This window comes from Podarcis cretensis (assembly GCF_951804945.1).
Source record: "Podarcis cretensis genome assembly, chromosome: 2".
NCBI lineage: Eukaryota > Metazoa > Chordata > Lepidosauria > Squamata > Lacertidae > Podarcis > Podarcis cretensis.
In genome coordinates, this window is record NC_137171.1 from 63,858,453 (window position 1) to 63,877,890 (window position 19,438).

Genomic DNA, 19,438 nt, shown 5'->3' on the forward strand with positions numbered 1-19,438 from the left:
TATACAGTGGAGGGACCTCCAGCATTCACATCTCAAGAGGAGCTTGCAGCATTGGATTCAAAGGCAGCCAAACAGCCATCCGCCTCTTTTTTCCAGCTTGTCCCAGCCAGCCCACCAAGAGATCTGCCCTCCCTTCTCACCTTCTTTTCAAACCTTTACTTTTGTCTACATCAGGGGTGGCCAACTCCCAAGAGACTGTCATCTATTCACAGAGTTATAAACTGGCAGTGATCTACCCCCTTTGGGGGGTTCAGGTCAAAGTTGTTGAGCTTTTTTTAGGGGAGCAAAAGTTGTTGAGCTTCTTTGGGGGAGCCAGTGATGATCTATAAAGTGATCTACCACAGACGTCCAGTGATCTACAGATAGATCATGATCTACCTGTTGGACATGCCTGGTCTACATCATCCAGGCTGAAACCCTAAACATTTTCTTTCTCTGCCCACTGGCACACACAGTTGGATGTGAGTCCCCCCTCCTTTCTCACAGAGGTTTCACCCTATTGATAGGTTGGTGACTGGCCATCATCAGCCAGCTCTTAACAGCTTATCTCCTACCTAGGTGGTGCCCTGGTCTGAAAAACAAGGTTAGTCTGCATAATCAGTGCTTTAACCCTAGCTCCCAGGAATCTATAACAACATTGAAGAGGGTTTAGCTCAAACCTCCGGATGAGTCCTCCCAACAGTTTTATGTAGGTGTTAAAGCAGCACAGGGGAACAAGATGGAACCTAGAGGCATCCCAACTGCTCTGTACTGGAGCCACTATGAAATCGTACCTGCAGATGAGCAGTGTTGTTCTCATATTCTGCTTGCAGGCTTTCCCCAGGCATTTTGAGAGCAGGGTGCTGGACTAGAAGGGCCACTGGCCTAATCTAGGTGGCTCTTGCATTGTTTTCAGATGGAGGAATTTGTATCTCACACCAGGGATCATCTCATAACCAGACATTCCATGAGTCTACAAGGAAAGATGCTTTTCCTAAAATGGGAACTATAGGTTATAATTTCTAGGAGTGATGCCCAATTAATATTAGTCTGATAATAGCAAAGATTCCAATTGGCTCTTTATATAGCAATTTTTAAAAAATTATGATAGGTGGCAATTTAAGCACAGGTACTTGCAGTATGGGGCCAATTTAAACATTACATGGCAGCAACCATTGGCTGTAAAAAGGGACAGTCTTATAGCAATTTAACCATCACCAAGTAATGTCAGTAGCAAGTGATAACTCACTGCCAGCAGCTAGGAGCTGTACCTTTCTAGTTCAAATATTACTTCAGTCACAAATTCACTAGGAAGCATTATGTAATCTCTTATCCTTAACCCAAGTGCCTTACAGCAATCATGTAAGGATAACTGAAATAAGCAATTTGAGCACTTGGAAATGCACAATATAAATGTTAATTATTAATGTCTAAGCACATTTGAGTGCTTGTATGCCCAAGATGCTAATGTACTACAAAATTGGACAGACAAGAGTGATAAAGGCATTTAAGACATACTCATTCTCATGGGGAAGAACTTGAGCAGATGAAACAGTGATAATTCACAGTAGTAAGGAATGTGTAAATGAGCCTTTACCTTGTATGAAGTGGGACGCAGACTGACTGGATTCCCCGTAGTCAGCAATTAAAACATTAAACCATTTTTATCCCATGTCTCCTTCCAATATTCGTTTCATTTCTCTTGAGCCAAAATTGGCTGTAGCTCAAGTGCAATTCCAGGAGCTTAATATGATCTACCTCACCCTATGGCGGCAGTTGGCTGTATCAGCTGTTCTCTCTCACACACACCTGTCTTCATTAGGAGCCAATAGCAGCTTATGTGTGGCTCTCAATGGTCTCTCAAGCAGGCACTGATGAGGCCGACACCTGTTTAGGTCCATCAGTGCTACTGTATCAAGTGCTCCCACAGCATTCCTTATGCCAAGCTTCCGCAGCTTGTGTTTTGCCCATATATAAGGGCATAGTAGGTACACTTAAAATCACTGCACTCCTAAATCCAGTCCAACACCACTATGCTTGCATAGCGAGAAAATGACAGTGGCAGATACTGTCCTCTACATTACACCCTAAGGATTGGTGCTATCAGAAAAAGTACACAATAAAGAAATGGCTTTGTCTGCTTCTTTATTTCAAGTTCACTACATTAAGTAAAACAATAAGGCAACACAGTCATTTTATTATTATTGATAAAGGCAGAGTGTCTCCAGTGCCCTCTAGTGAGGATTCAGTGAGATGTTTCTGCAGAAGTGTGTAATACAGAACAGAGTCCTAAAAGATTAAAAGGAAAAAGCTTCCAATGTATGCCCCAACTTTCCTATATGTTTTGCAAGGAAGCTTCGGGTGTGTATCACTTCAGCACAGCAACAGCTCTTGAAAATGAAGTTCCCAAATATTACTCAGCCAAGAATTATCTTGATAGAATTAAATCAGGGGTTAGTTTGAGTTATTTTAAAAACTGAGATCAGCAGACACTAAACACTACACATTTAAGAATAAACACTGGTTAGACTTCTTAAACTCATGCTTTATATTGTGTATAGTCTACGCGGGTCTTGTGAACATCAAGCTTCTCTTTTTCTTTACATCCATTGCACAAACTGGATAAGGTGCTACCTTCATCCAAATGCTGCCAAACAAATGAAGACTTTTAAAAGACACACCTCTGAACAACTTGCAATCTACAAGAAAACAGTTTTCCCACAGCCTTGAGTCCATTTACTTTAATCCAAGATGGAAATAAGCATTCCTCTTTCTGTCTGAGGCTACAAAATAAGCTCTCATATTGTAACGCACACCTGCTGACAACAGTATTCAATCACGTGATCTGCACATGCCCCCATTACTCCCAGGCTACAACAGCAGAGCCCCATTCAAAGCACACCTACATCTGTTATGTAGTCTGAGAATTATAAGCAGAAAAAGCAGCCGAGTTCCACCGTATGCATTTTTCTTCTCAGTAATCTAACAAAAAATATTAGCCAAGAAGTTTGTGTTGGAACATATCTCTGCATTTTGTGTCTCTGTGTGTATGCAACACTGCAATGCTGAATTTTTGAGTATGGGTGGAAGGTTACAGCCAAGCTCTGGGAATTAGAGTTTACAACCATTTATTTCTTCAATTTGCTACTAACAAAGCCTTGTGAAAGCCATTCACTTTTTCTTATAATGGTATGTAAATCAAGTATTAAGTACATTGTGTGCAAGGATGCATGGTGGGTGCTTGTAGCTACTTTTTCAAGAGATTTTAAACTTCAAAGCATACCGAAAGTGATCTCACGTATCAAAATTCTCAGCTATCTTTGGTCATAAACCTATTCCTAAATAAATAATTTAACAAAAAACACACAAATGATTCCCCACAATGGCACCCCTGCTACAATAAGTGCAGTACAGCAGCATTTTCATTTATGAACTACCCTAGAACCTGTTCCATTCTTACACCTGCATCTTCCAATGTAAGAGTGGCAGAAGACCCGCCCTCCTCCCCACAAAAACCTGCAGAATATTGGGAGGAGCATTCAAATGCCTTTTTTTCTTAAGAGCCTTTCCTTAACAAAGTATGCAGGACAAGATAACATCTTATGAAATATCAACTTCTGGTACATGAGAAAAAGGCCAGCAAGTGCTATTTGAAACAGATGGCACATCCAATTGAAGGTGGAAGCAAGAGAACATTATACTGCTGCTGCTGCTGCTTGCTGTTTCTCTATAGATGGTGCTACTGCAGCCTTGGAATAATTTTTACTGTGAACAGAACCTACCACAAGGGAGAGAGATGTTGGCATTATGTAATACTAGCTTTGCAAAACCGATGCAGAGAGCGCCAAGTAAGGTCGTTTGCTGGGAAATTCCACGCCGTTTTATCAAGGAGCAGTACAAGATGACCACAGAATGTGCACACCAAGCTTTCTGCTACAAAGCTGACCAAGCGTGGGGGGGACGGGGGATGGGACCATCAATTCATAGGTGTTGCAGAGAGGAGAGTCATCCAAGAGTGTGGCTTTTCTCTTCTAATCCAACCTCTGCATCTTTTGGCTGAAATTTGTGTCGTGCGAGCTCATATCTGATGGGAGCCTCTGTGAAGCAGTGCCTTCAGCATTTTGTCAGGATGCATTCTTCTATAGAACAGTGACACAATGTAGTGTGTGGCCATCGTTTAGGTTCCAGTTACAGACGAGTTTCATGGAAGCACAGGGCCCAGGCTGAGCTCCACGTGGTGATTGAGCCAGATGACCTCACAACTCTGATCACTTTCCTCCATGGGCCGGATAGGAGCGGCAAGGTTTTTGAATTCATGTTTCATCTTAAAGCTCACAGTAACTTCTCCCTCTTCTTTCTGTGGAGTGACCTTGATGAATATCCCAACTTTGTTAGCCTTCCGGAAGGCTATGATGCTGCAAAGGAAGAAGAGAGGTTTTAATATAATTCCACAACACTTCCCTGTGAGCTATGTCACTAAGAAAGTTTATTAGTTGCTTAAGCCAACTAGAATAGCTAGACAGAACTAACCAAATACATGGACTTGCCCAGTGCTTAAAAGATGAGTTCATGGGTATGCCTGAGCAAAAAGTAAGAGAAGCCCTTCTGAATCAAGCCAAATGTCCACAAAATCCAGTATCTTGCTTCAAACAGCCAGCCAAATACCTCCAAGAATCCCACAAGCAAGACATGAAGTCAAGAGCCCTCTTTCAAGCCTAGAAACTAGAATTGACACATATTGCCTTCCTAGCAACTAGCATTCAGAGGCATGCCAGCATTGATATATCCCTCCTCCATGAACCTGTTAGATTTCCTTTTAAAGGGCTCTAAAGGAAGGCTCTAATTGTTTTACATGAAGCACTTCCTTTTGACTGCCCTGAATTCCCTGCCAATCAATTTGACAGATCACCCCAAGTTCTAGTATTATATTGGGGGTGGGATGCTCTTCTATCAACTACTTTCTAAATTCCAAACTACACAGCAGAGGAAAATAAATACTGTGCTATCAGTTGCCAACCTGACGGAAGCCAACACCATCAACTGCCAATGAATCATGGATGACAAATTGATACACAGGTCTGTAACATATGGAAAAGCTTACTCAGGATCATCTTGAAAATCTTGAGGCTCTGCCAGCTCGTCATATTCTGCTGCTGCATCTTTGCCAGCCAGGAGTAGCTCTTTGGAAGGAACCACCACCTGAAAAAGGGTTATGTAGAAAATATGTTTTGCAACAAGTAGCCAACCAACATTCACCCTGCTTTCCCTGTAGTATATATACGGTAAGTAATGGAGCGGGAGAGATTGCCTGTGGCCAACTGCAAGATACAACACTGGAATGAAAATACCCAATACATCTTCAGTGCATGTTACTATCATCATTTATTATATATTTATATCCCATCCTTCCTCTCAAAAGGAACCAGAGGAGCAAACATACACTTTTTAAAACAAACAAACAAACAAACAAACCCCACCTAATATGGCAAACCCCTTAGTGCTTATGGCACCCACATGGGTACCAATACCATGTGGAAGTCTCTTTTTGCATAGGTAAAGGTAAAGGTACCCCTGCCCGTACGGGCCAGTCTTGACAGACTCTGGGGTTGTGCGCCCATCTCACTTAAGAGGCCAGGGGCCAGCGCTGTCCGGAGACACTTCCGGGTCACGTGGCCAGCGTGACATCGCTGCTCTGGCAAGCCAGAGCCGCACACGGAAACGCCATTTACCTTCCCGCTGGTAAGCGGTCCCTATTTATCTACTTGCACCCGGAGGTGCTTTCGAACTGCTAGGTTGGCAGGCGCTGGGACCGAGCAGCGGGAGCGCACCCCGCCGCAGGGATTCGAACCGCCGACCTTTCGATTGGCAAGTCCTAGGCGCTGAGGCTTTAACCCACAGCGCCACCTGCGTCCCTACATAGCTACATATAAATCCACCCTAAGTCTTCAATGACAGATGGCTATTTATAGGAGCATACAGTCAGTGTAGCTTCCAGCACAGCATCAAAGTATGGCCTAGAATCTATGCTAGGAAGAAGCTGCAGTACCTTAGCAGTACTACTGGTGTCATCAGGATCACCTTCCTCACACTCTTTCAGTGTCACATGAGTGAGATTTTCCACTGGATTGGTGAGAGTTAGAAGAACTTGACTCTCCTGTGCAAATGACAGACACACAAAGGAAACGATCACTCTCAGTAGGAATCTTTCACCCTGTTTTTATGCTGTTGCAAAAAACACATTTCTGCCTTTCACTGATGCCTCTAAAATTCACAAATTTCTCACATTTAAAAAACAGCTAGTCTTCCAGTCATTCAGTTAGTGATTTAGTTAGTGTTTATATTTGTCATAGCAAGCATTATACTGCAAAAGGCATTTCCTCCTATATACATGAAACGGAGTTGTGCTTCAAGATGGTGCTTTTTTAAATGTCATCCAATTATTCGGGAGGGGGGAGACTTTTAGTTGAAAGATCTCCCCAGTTCATTCATCCAATCAAATAAACATCAATTGCGGCTCTTCTGAAACTACAGCTTGCTCAAACCATGATTTGGTGTGGTGTCTTAAATTGAGCCAAGGTTATAAAAAATAACGCACTCAATATGAAAAGCTATATAAAATAAATAAAAAGTTGGTTTAACACTGACTCACATGCAACCTTTAAAACTTCCAGCTCCCAGGAGGCCCAACCATCATAGCCAATTGTCATAAATGATGGGAGTTGCAGCCCAACAACTCTGGAGGGCCACTGGCCCCCATCCCTAATTTAAAATCCCACCTCTAGAAAGACTGTTCAAAATACACAAGAACAAACCTTCATATAGCGCAGATTTGGAATAGACATGATTCTCACTTCTGGGATATAGTTGCTACAATACAAATAAAAGAAAGTAAATAGCAAATTCAAGTATGAACCCAACATCTCTAGACTTCTGACTGCACTTTCACTTTTAGATATCTGGCTTCCTACCTTTCAACCCAGAATGGGTTCTTAAGATGGTGATGTTTTAAAAAGTGGAAAAAGTAGATGACTACAAACACAACATGGTTTAATTTTCTTAAAAGGGAACTGTACTGTAGATTAGCTACAACTTCCAAAGTTTTAACTGAGACTAAATGAGAACATGGGGCCAGACTTAATTAAAGAGGTTGGTTTAAATGACATTTCAAAACTGGAGTTTGTAAACCAAGTAGCCCTCTGTACATAGACTATTATGTACCTGCATGTAGAAGACAAGTCACTAGTGTGTCAGAGGGAAGGCTAGACTAGGTCCCTGTTCTCTGATATCCCAGTTTGCTATGTGTTGTGATTTCTGTTTTAGGAGCTCTCACCTATAGTCTGAAGTGGAACAACTCAGGAGAGAATACAGACCCAACCGTAAGTGTTATAGATTGTTGCTTCCACCCATATCCAAAATACTTACACAGCTACCAGCTGAATTTTGAATTTGATGGATGTAGGGTTGAACTCTGGTTTACTCAAATTGTGTTCACATTTCTAGGGGAAACAAACATTAACAAAATGTGTGGCCAAACAGCAGACAACAACCTACAACTACAAATGCTACCACTGAGACAATTTTTTAAAAAAAGAAACACCAAAAGCAGTAGAAGTAGAAACTAACATATTTTTCAGCAAAATCGACATACCCGGCACCGAAGGGAGCGTTTGATCAGCAGATGCTTATGACGTGGGTAAAGTTGAGAAGCACAGATTGGCTGGAAGTCTGGCTGGAGGAGGCGCTGTCGTAGGGTTGTCACTGTTCACAGTACAGAAAGTAAACAAACAAAAAACAGTTTTGAGCAATACGAAAGAGTGACCACCACCTGAACATATTAAGCTGGGGCAGGAGAGCACAAGAGATATGCTAAGAGCTACTACCTTCTGTCAGATTGATTGGTCGTGTGTAATAGTCCTCAGGCAAAGGCTCCACTTCCTCCACAGCCTGAGCAGGTTCAATTTTTATCTCCTTCTGGTCCTCTCCATCTTTCAGCCTGAGGCAAAAAAGAAAGCAGCTGCTTAGGATAATCAGAAAGTTGCTTAGAAGTAACTGAGCACAGTAAAACCTCAATAATATTACAATTACTGGCTAAATTAAAACTTTCGCAGAGCAACTGTAAAGCAAGTTGCTGATTGACATTCAGACCTCCTTACAACACCTAGAACAATGACACAAGGCTACAGAGAATGAGTGGGAGAGAGAACTTGCTCAGCCAGGTGAAGGTGAAAATTGATGTGCTTTTCAAAACCATTTCTTGAAATTTTCCCATCTTTAAGATAACACCATAAATGAAATCGGCATGTAAATATTATAAAGAAAAAGTTATCGACATTCACTAGCCTTAATTTTCACTAGTTTTGCAATCCTTAAATGCCACACCCTTAAAAAAAACTTCTTAAGAACAGCTGTTCTAGGGATTAGAGGATTAAGAACAAGGAAAAATACAGAAAGGGTCAAAAAAAAAGATTGCATTTAGCGTTGCCCCATTTATGGAGGCTCCTTGATCCAGAGAAGGCTTCTGCTGACAGAAGAGGAAGGGAGGCAATTTCCACAAATTCCTCCTCTCTCTTATTTTTCTTTTGTTAATAACACTTATATAGTGCTTGCTTGTAAGAGAACTTCTAAGCAGTTTACAAAAATATACAGCCCTCCATGCCACCTCTTATAATATTTTGGATCTCCCAACCTCCTGGCAACAATGAGCTGAAGAGGGAAGGTGGAATCAGCAAAAAAAAAAAAAACCCTACATACATAGAAAAAAAGAAAGAAAACCAACCCACAACAGGGGTGGGATGAGCTGTTCAGTGAACAATTTAGAATGGGAAATGGTTGACATAGAAAAGGATTAAGCATAGTTCCCCTCACCCCCTGCTTTCAACCTTTCTCTCACAAAATGGCTTTTATCAAGCTACACAGAACTGCACTGCTGAAATCCCAAGGCAAACCGTGCAGAGTTCAGACTCGCTAAGCACACAGGGGCTTACTTCCAAGAATACATGCACAGGGAACCTGAAAGAGAGCCACACCATACATTTCAGGCACATCCAATGCACATTACTGAACCCCAAGGAATCTTGACATACTGTGGATATAATTCCCAGCACCTTTAACAAACTACAGCTCCCAGGATTCTTTGGGGGAAGCCATGTGTTTTAAATATGCACCAAATGTATGGTGTGGATATGCAAAAAGCACCTGAGTTTGTTTCCTCTGAAGAGAATGTCAACAGCAAAGAGATAAAATGAGCAAATGCTTCTGGGTTTGCAAGAAAAGATGACGCCCACTGTACACTAGCTGTGTACTGCACTAACATAGATAATCAATCTCAGGCGCAAAACTTAAGGGAAGAGACTGGTAGCAGTCACACTGTTGTGTAAAACAAAGCAGAAGGTTTAGGCACAACTGTGAAGTACACATCAGTGCCAAAGCACACTCCAAACTGAGCAATGGACCACTTCTTCTTTTCTTTTTAAAAGGGGGGAACAGACTCCTCCTGAATATAAGTTGCAGAGGGAGACTCTGGATCACTCTTGGCAGTCTGCAGGCAATTTATTTGCACCCTAGATGAGCAGCAGTTGGCAAGCTTGTGAAATTACATCATTTCACCTCTTGTCATACATATAAAAAGGCCTAGCACTCACGAAAGTCCTGTGAGGGCACTGATAGGGGCCCCGGGCCTCTGACGCTGGAGCCTGGTTCCAAGGCCATACTTGTCCTAGGAAAGAAGCATGCAAGGAAAGTTAGGTCTGTTGATTGAAACAAGTTCACGTGGTTTCTGACAGCTTGAGGGGCATAAGGAATCAAGTATGCACACACACGCACACACAAAGGCAATGCATATGGTTTTCTCTTTCTGTTCAAATGAATTTTTAGTAGCTTGGTTAATAAAATAAAATAATTGATCAAATGCTGGAAGAGGGACGCAGCATGCCACTGAAACAACCCTATTTTTTAAAACCTCCTACCCTGACCTATTTTCATGTGATGCTCCAATGTATACTCCACTTGACAGCTAATGTAGCTGTCTGGGTATAATTTTGTGACAATTATACTGGGTATAATTTTGTGACAAAAATATATTTGACTACAGTTAAGACACCATTGGACAGAAAGAAATAGTTGTGATAATGGTATGACACTCTACAGCTCAGATTAACTACCATCAGGCAAGGTATTCACTGACAAGTTGCTACAATTCAACTAGTAACAAATATATAGAACAGTATCAACCGTAAAGAAACAGCATGGTGAATATACAGCTGAACTTTCCTAGTCATGCTGGCTGGGGCTGTAAGTCCAACCACATCTGGAGGCACCAAGTTGGCTACTCTTGTACTAGAGCACTGCACCAAGAACCTACCCAACAGAGAAGACTTGCACAAATATTTATTTGCACACCTGTTTCCATCCACTCAAGGTTCTTTGGATTCAGTATTATCCTATAACCACCCTGCAATTCAGGTCACTGGATTTCCAATCAAAATACAGGAAAACAGAGAAACAAAGATTTGGCCAATGCTACTCTGGAGATCATTGGCTGTGGGGGTCGTGGGATGGGGATTTCAACTGAAAATTTCCCAGGAAGCAGTCCTGTTACATCCTGTGTCATTTTGTATGGTGGTGGTGCATGTCATTTTAGGAAGAAGGAACATGCACTTGGAGAAAAATGGTGTATGGTGGTACCTCCGGTTGCAGACAGGATCCGTTCCAGAGGTCCAGTCAGATCCTGAGGTTTCTGCAACCTGAGGACCGCTTCTGCGCATGTGTGCGTGCCGATACCTGGTAAAATACTTCCAGGTTTGCCACACGCGCATCCTGAAGTTTACGTAACCAGAGGGTTACATAAACGGAGGTTTGACTGTACTTCTTTCTACCTGTGTGACCTATGATATTACATCTAAGGCAGAGAATAGTTGATTTCTAGCTTGCTGCTTGTGCATGTTCCTAGTTGAGACATCACAGCAAATCAAAATATGGTTTGCATTGGGGGAGAAGCTGCAAAGGGACTTTTGCAGTATAAGGGAAGACATGTTCACAATTAAACCATGGTTTAAGATAAACTGAGGCTTTGCATGTATGAACCAGCTCACTCTGTTAGCAGGGACTTGAACCGGCAAACATCATTCTTTATACGGACAATGAAAATGTACTCAAAGTCCATAGCAATAGGTCTACCAACCTTGCTTGGAAAGCTCAGCTCATTAACTGTATGCAAACTGGACTTCAACTGTAGTACTACAAGCAGATCCAAGACCAGAAGGCTGAGTACACTAAATATTGACATACCAGTAGAACGCAAGTGGTTTCAAAGGTTTTAACACTATCAGAAACTGAAGGGACTTACCACTACATGTATAGTGTGTTGCTGCGGAGAGCCCCCAAATTAGCAGCAGGTAGCAACGGAGACAAGAAAAAAGCAGCAATAAAGACAAAAGCAAATGCACAGAGCAAGCAGGTTATACGGGTATCCAAGAGGTAGGAAGCATATGCAAAAATATTCAGCTAAGCAAAAAGTAAGCCTTTCAAATGACACAGGCTGCACAGCTGAAAACTGAAATGAAATATTGTCACATCTTATGATTTCTAACACATAGCAAGTTTGTGCTGACTATGAGCTAGGCAAGCAAATATTTAGTGACTGATCAGTCAGTATAATAAAACTGAAAGTAGCAGCATCTCGGCCTAGCTGATTTCCAGCTCAGACTAATTCTTGCTCTTCTTAATACAATCCTGAGTTACTTGAGGGATTTCAAATGACAGGTGTCTACATTTCAGTAGTGGACAATATCCCTTAATAAACGGCAAAACATTCTGAAATCTTTCTATACACAGATGCTTGGAACTTGTTCTTGGAAGATTATTGATCTGACACGGTTCCAATAAACTCTGAAGATTTTTGTTTGTTTTGTTTGCTTGCTTCTTTTTTACAAGTCTCAACTAAAAACAACATTTATGCCTTTGAAGTTAAAAAAACTGTCTTCTGATTTTGCCCAAGAGTTCCAGAATTCTGTACTGTTGTCCTAGCTCACCGAAAAAGCAAGGGGCATGTAGGGTCTGCGTCGAACCAACTTTTTACGATCCCTCTCCATCTTCTCCTTCTGAGCCAGCTGTTGATAATACTCGACCAGTTTGTTAATCTGATTAGAAAGGAATGTCAGTTTAAGATGTGAACTGGAAGAAAAGCTGTTCCTGCCAAAGTAAAGGTTAAACAAAATGGTGGAAATACTTTTGGGGGGTGTCCCTTTTTGTTTTTTCCTTAGTTGAGCTGCAGCAGCAGCTTCTTGCCCAACTCCTGACATCAGTTAACTGACCCAGTTAGCTAGCAGTGTCATGCACATCCTAACAATTTTACCCACTGCTCTTTCCTCAGAGAAACGGAAAAAAGAAGCTTGCATTACATCATATCCTACTCTTAGGTGGAGATGAGCTACGCCCTACATCTCAAAGGTAGGGCCAGACAGATAAGAAGGCCAGCAGGAAATAGAGCTCTCGTTCTCACATAACTACTCTGAACAGAGTAATTCATGTTAGTGGCAGTGCATCTGTATGAGAAGGTTCAAATCAGTGTAGTATATTGGAGCTGGGGAAAGATGCTGACCTCTGCATGACACAAGGTCTGTGCCAATTCCTGATGACTGCTAGTTTAAACTGCATTCCAGCAGCTAATGAGGTCAATGTAAATGGGCCACTTCTCAAAGAACGCATGTTGTGGAAAACGGCTTGGACTACTTGGTATGTTTTGCTCAACATAATGTCATCCCCAGCCCCCGTTTGATGCTACAGTGCTAAATCAATTGGGGAAAGATGCAGTCTAGCCTCAACCATGCAGGACTTATTCTTTCAAGTTTAATTAAATGTTGATTCTCTTCTGTGAGTTAAGAGATAGACAAGACCACACTCAACACAAAGACTCTTCTTTTTCAGGCTACTCTATGAAAGAAAAAGCAATTCCTTTTAAGTACCTTCTGAGTATGAGGATTTTCTGGCTCCTGCCAACCTCCACTGGCTGCAACACAACAAAGCAATTTTTTAAAGAATGGTGGGTGTGGGGGGAGGGAGAGATCATACATGCTCTGGACAGAGAAAATGAAACATATCCAAAATTACTGCCTGCTTCTCTCCTCCTCTCATCTAACCCAGACCACGGTTCATTAAATCTGGTATTATTAGTATCAACGTACCAGATACCAAAAGCTTAAAGTTCTTCTGCATCACAAGCTGAAAATGGCAGAACTGCATAATATACCAGCAAAGATGTGTTTTCTATACTTGTGTCTGAAGGTCAACATGAATGCAGGGGCACAGAGAAATATCTGTAGGAAATTACTGACAGGCGAGAGAGATGTTGAACCCATCTGACACCCACATATTTTCACCTACAAATGCTCCCTTTCCTTGAGGATTATTCCCCTCCCCAGACTATTCTGGGTTTTAGAATTCAGCTAGGTAAAACACAGTAGAAACATAGATAGGGGTGCAGGAGGTATTTCCAGGGTGGGGGAGAATAATTAATAAATAATGTAATTATTTACATGGTAAATAATACTACAGTATGAAAATTTTTACAGCACATGAAATTTCCACTTATATTTATACTGAAAGCCCATGAAGAAGTCCCATTGCATAGGCCAGTGGTGGTCAAACTTGGCCCTTCAGCTGTTTTTGGACTACAACTCCCATCATACCTAGCTAACAGGACAAGTGGCCAGGGATAATGGGAATTGTAGTCCCAAAACAGCTGGAAGGCAAAGTTTGGCCACCACTGGTATAGGCAGTTCTTGTGTTAACAGGACAACTTTGTGGGATACAACCCGCTTTTTTTTGCTTAGTTTATATTATGCAGCCTGTGAGCAAACAGTACTCCAAGGACATAGGCACGCATCCTCAGAGCTCAATTCTGACTATTTTGGTAGCATAATAATAACACCATTCACCAATGGAAGCTAACCTCTATAAGCTCTTCACACAGCCCTACTTATCTTCCCAGCTCTTAGTATCGAATTACAAAAACAACACTCCACATTCTAATTAAGGCTGATTGCAAAACATGTCATGAAAAAGTTTTCTAACAACACTTGCAATATTCATCTGAAAACCAATGCCACTCACCAACTGATTTATCTGCCATGCCAACATCTCTGGAAGTCCAGCGGCAAAAGCCACAGGCCAGGTAATAAGCCTTCTTCATTGTGGTCTTGGCTGGGTCATCAGGCAGCGGAGCAGGGATGCTTGTTGCTCGGGTAGAGAGAGTGTGCATACAGCAAGGACAGTCAAAACAGTTAGCACACCTGAACAGAGAGAGACCAGCATGGAAGTTTGACTCAGGTTTGTACACCAGGGATTATACCCGCTGTTCAAGGCTCCTGATTTTCTGTTTTATAACTCAGAAATTGCCTCTGACAAGTTTTAAAAAACCAAATTCTTTCCAAAGGTGTTACTATGAAAGAAAGGACTTAACAGAATCAGTCAACAAAAAACAAAGTAAGCCATTTCATTCCACTTCCATCACCCTTTGTGAAAGGGCACAAAACATGCTGTAGGCAAAGTTTCAAATCTGGTCACAGTAAACATTCAAAATTCCACAAGTGCTCTGATCCACTCTGCATGTATTTCACAGAAATTCACAAAAGCACAGATGTCAATGTATGACAGATGTAAATTCATTCTGAAATCCTTCTCGCAGCATGGGAGATCACCAGCAATTCCACAGTGTGCTTTTCTTGTGATTTCACAAAAAAACACATTGAGAGTGTGAAAAAGAAACAGGCTCGTGCTCAAGTGTAAATTATTGCAACACTATTTCTCCAGTACTGTCAGTAGTTAGCAGTGCAGACTATAAACAGAGTGCTAAGTAAAACACACAAAAGCACTTTCCTCATCACAATGAGATCACATTGTAAATAAAATCCTCACTTAGAGCATTTTCAAAATTGTTTCAGATTCTTACTAAGGTGCTGTGGACAAATATACACTGATAGAAGGGAGACTATCCTAAAGCATGTGAAAAGTATTGAGTAAGGTGAGAATCACAGAAGTAGCATGTAGTCTTACCTATTCTTCTTTAGCTTGGCTTCAGCTGATGGCATATTTTCCAGGCAACTGGGACAATAGTGAGAATCCACCTAAAAAAAATACAAAAAGGTGTTTTTCATTTTGTACCATTATCCTTCACCAGATCCTTTTCCAATACAAAAAACCTCACAACTTTGATTTATTTTAGGGCTGCACAGCATAGTAGGTAGTTCAAGTTATGAGACATTAAGTCCCCAGTCTGATTCTTACCTTTGTCATGAATTCATCAGATGGCTTAGGCAAGCCACTCCACCTCAATTTTAAAGTGGAGTCTGTTAAGGATGCTGGGCATTGTAGCTCTGTGAGTGGGGAAAGCTACAGTTTCCAGGATTCTTTGGAGGAAGTCATGCATAAGTACACAGCCTTATAACTCTTTACTTACAGAGTAGTTATAATGAATACAAAGATTCCTTTATAAGGAATGTGAAATGTTGTCAACCCCCCAAAACACTCAAAAGTACCATCATCTTAAAACTGAGATGTCTGGGGAATTTCTTGACCTAAACACAAAAAAAATATTCAAACAACAGACAAACTGTTCTGGCAAAGTTATTCAGTTTTCTAATGCCCAGGAACTAAGCCAAGTATGATTACTGTCTTACTATTCAGATGGAATTTAACAGTATGTTGCTGAACTATGTGCTAACAACCTTCCACACTGCCACTCTCACAGATATCATCATCTATATTATTCTGAACACTGGTGGAAATAACTGAGCAAATAATTTCCTGTTCACACTAAAGTACTTTATTTCCAACTTGTCTCAACCTTCGGTCCTTCCAGAATAACATAATGCTACTTCTTGAGACATTGTATATTTTAAAGATCATTTATAAGCAAAGGGGCACATTACAAACAAATGCATGTAATAAAACCCCACCTTTAAAAGAACCAGCAAAGAAGGGGAGTGCTTAATTTTTTCCATAACCCTTAAGAATAAAACAGCTTTACTAGACTGATTTTGAGTGGACAATCACTGGGGACAGTCAAATACACAGACTACTTCACCCTCCTGAGCCTGTTTTTCAGCTTTTCTGCTTTGTTTATGCATTGCATGCATCTTGACCCTTGCTTACTCAGGGTTCATACACCAGAACAAGGCATATCAGAATTCAATACCCACTTATTAAATAGGTCTTACATATGAGTGGACATGTATAGAATTGCATTGCAAGGCATTCAAAAATAAACATTTCAGTTTTAATAATCTTAGTTAAATCCAGCGTAAATTAGGATTTCTGCACAGGAGCAAATATTCAGATCAGGAACTGTTAATAAAATTGTTAGTTTTTCGGAACATCAGTTCCATTTATATATATATTTAAAAGGTCATCAAATTCAAGCCATGTATCCAATGTTTTATTCAAACAAAAAATTCTCAATATAGAATCCTGTATCTTGCAACATCCACAGACCTATAATAAAGAGGAATGCTTCCATTATCCCAAATGAAATCATTTATCATAATTTAGCAATGAATTAATTTTTTAGCTAAAGAATAGATGAAAATGAAGAAATGTCTAGGTGTGAATGAGGACAAAGAAACCAACTCAGCTCTGAATCAACTGGGTATCAATACAGGGGATACAATGTATCTGCATATACAAATTAAAAAACTAATTTAATAGTTATTACCTCTTCCTAAACTATTCTGAGATTTATAGTTCAGTAAAGGAACCTTTGGACTTCTAGCAGAGAAAATTCAGCAACCTTGTCAAAGAACAATTCCAAGGATTCTTTCATGAATCAGAATTGGAATAAAACCCATAAATTGATCGTGTAGATATACCCTTTGGATTATTTGGCCTGAAATGTGTTCACTTTCTTCTGAGAGCACATACTGACTTAATGTATGGGAATCTCACATTCATTTCAACACAATGAAGAGATTTGTTCGGTAACCTTTTCTGATGACAGGACAAAGCAGGTTTTTGGCTGTTCTAGTCACAGCGCTTGATGCATATCAACAATGCTAATGCTGTTCTCATTCTTCTTAGCTCTACAGAACTGGTGAAAAACAGTGATATGCAAATTACCTGCCACTGTCTTTCTCCATCTTTTACATAAACACAGGAATACAGAAAAGTAAGGATATCTGTATATCTAAGCCTGTATGCTCTATTGTGACCAACAGGGTTTCTCTAACAGGAGAAGTCTTCCCCATCACTTTCCACCTAATCCTTTTAACTGGAGATGCCAGGGACTGAACTTGGGTCCTTCTATAGGTACAGCATGTGCTCCACCACTTACCTAGGCTTTACAAATGAATTCCCAACCTATCACATTGGCATCTAGTTTATAAACTTGAAGAGAAGAGATAAGGCTTACTAACACTCATCTAAAATGTTATTGCAGTGGGGGGAGGGGTTTACACTGAAAGATTGTGAAATAATACAGATGTTCTTTACACAAGTCAAAGTTATCATGAAAAGAACACTGGACCAAGGTGTGGGCAGGCAGGCAGGTGTGACTTGTGAACAGAGTTGCAACTTCAGCCCCCAACTATGCCAAAATTAGGTGCAGAAGCAGACTCTAATCTTTAGACATTTGTTAAGCCAAAGTCACAAAGCAGCATGGTTTTTTAAAAGTTTTACAGCTACTTTACTTATTTTGATGTTCTAAAAAAAGTAAAACATGTGTCCAGGCCTATTTAGTAATCTTATGGTCAAGGTAGAAGCTGCACTCAAGTTGGCACACTATGAACTGGCTGTCTCCATTCTCTACAGATTAAAAGGGCAAAAAAGATTTAAGAGTGAAAAGAATTCAACTAAGCTATAAATGACCATTCTGTGTAACAAGAAAACTCCCTGGGTGGTTCTCAACCACGTTTCACCCAGAGTAAATTAGTGGACCCATCTCAGTTATGTTCATTAATTTCAACCAGTCTGCTATGAGTAAAACTTAGCTGAATACCACCCTCTACATCCAAATAAACCGGGAGAAAGAAGACAGAATTTTTAAGACAATCAATTAGAGGTTGTGATAGGACTGGGTAATCAGAAAATGACTTGGCTAATCAGAAGAGAAAGAAACTAGTTTCTCCACATCCATCTTTCAGCCCAGACACTGAGGTCCAGGTCCAAGGGCCTTCTGGCAGTTCCCTCACTGCAAGGTGTGAGGTTACAGGGAACTAGGCAGAGGGCCTTCTCGGTAGTGGCACCCGCCCTGTGGAACGCCCTCCCATCAGAAGTTGAGGAAATAAACAACTATCTGACTTTTGGAAGACATCTGAAGGCAGCCCTGTTTAGGGAAATTTTTAATGTTTGAAGTTCTATTCTGTTTTTGATGTTCTGTTGAAAGCCGCCCGGAGTGGCTGGGGAAACCCAGCCAGATGGGATGGGCAAGGTAGAAATTATTATTATTATTAATAATAATAATAATAAATCAGTTGGCAAGAGTGCTGCATTTTATCCGTATTGACTTCTGTGACTTGCAGAGGACACAATATGCTACAGAAATGGAGGGATGGGGCACAAAACTCAAGCACCACACAGGCTGCTAAAAGAACAAATAAGAAGACTGGGAGAGATTTATTTTAATGTGCTGAATATACAGTTTAGGAAGCAAAAAGGGAATGAAGGTGTAGCTAATTACCACCCCCCCACACACAGAGTAACAGCCGCCTACTGCTTACAGAATGCGATAGAGGTTGTTGTGACTTAACTATCCTGTGCAAAACTCAGCTCTGGCAGAACAGAGCAACCGGCAGGCTCACACCACCGTAGGAAGCAACTGAGAGGCTACGGGGGACTATAATTAACAACACAACTCCAGTGATGCCAGAACTGGCATCCTGCGGTAGATATGAGGGAGAGGGCGACGCTACCTCCACACACCATATATAAATCAAAGAATGATATGGACCCTCCTCCCTCTAATCCATCCATCTCCCCTAACCAACAGAATGAAGGGAAGCAGCGAGTGGCAGCTGGACGGGCCAATCAACGGGCTCTCGAGGCGTTGGATGTGGCGCCCCCCCCAGCCCCCGCACGGTTTACCTCATGAGAGACGCACTCGAGGGAGCGCAGCTCACTGCAGTAGCGGCAGAAATAGAGCTGCGAGAGCGGCATGCGGATCTCCTTCTCGCCCCGCACTAGGTACGAAACGCGCTCGGACTGCAGCAGCGAAGCCATTTTGGAAAGACGGGGACCAGCCCCAACCTCTCCAGCCGCTCGCCGCACCCAGCCTCCCCGACTTCCGTCACGTGACCCGGAAGAGATCCACGTGGCTGGTCACTTCCGGGTGACGCTCTCTTATCTCCGCCTGGTGGGGGAGATGAAATACCGTACTGTAAATGGATGGTTAAAACAGAAAAATACGGAGATTGATAATTTTTATATATTATTTATATATAAAATATTATATTTATCTCTATCTGATTCTAAA

The 19,438-nt window shown here is 41.3% G+C and overlaps 1 protein-coding gene across 2 annotated transcripts; it reads right to left on the minus strand.

Annotated features, from left to right (window-relative positions):
- Positions 1-2,107: 2,107 nt before the first annotated feature.
- On the minus strand, positions 2,108-19,261 carry DCTN4 (dynactin subunit 4). 2 transcript variants are annotated; one of them, XM_079967046.1, is made up of 14 exons: positions 19,051-19,261; positions 15,031-15,101; positions 14,089-14,267; positions 12,942-12,985; positions 12,009-12,116; positions 11,324-11,344; positions 9,621-9,694; positions 7,860-7,972; positions 7,628-7,737; positions 7,402-7,475; positions 6,792-6,846; positions 6,026-6,133; positions 5,081-5,178; positions 2,108-4,394 (listed from the first exon to the last, which is right to left on the minus strand). In XM_079967046.1, exons 1-14 carry the CDS (start codon positions 19,183-19,185, stop codon positions 4,181-4,183), a joined length of 1,404 nt encoding a protein of 467 aa, XP_079823172.1. In that variant the 5' UTR covers positions 19,186-19,261; the 3' UTR covers positions 2,108-4,180. The 2 variants fall into 2 exon arrangements, with proteins under 2 accessions (XP_079823172.1, XP_079823173.1); XM_079967047.1 differs by lacking the exon at positions 11,324-11,344 and having other exon boundaries at positions 19,051-19,260.
- Between the last annotated feature and the right edge of the window lie 177 nt (positions 19,262-19,438).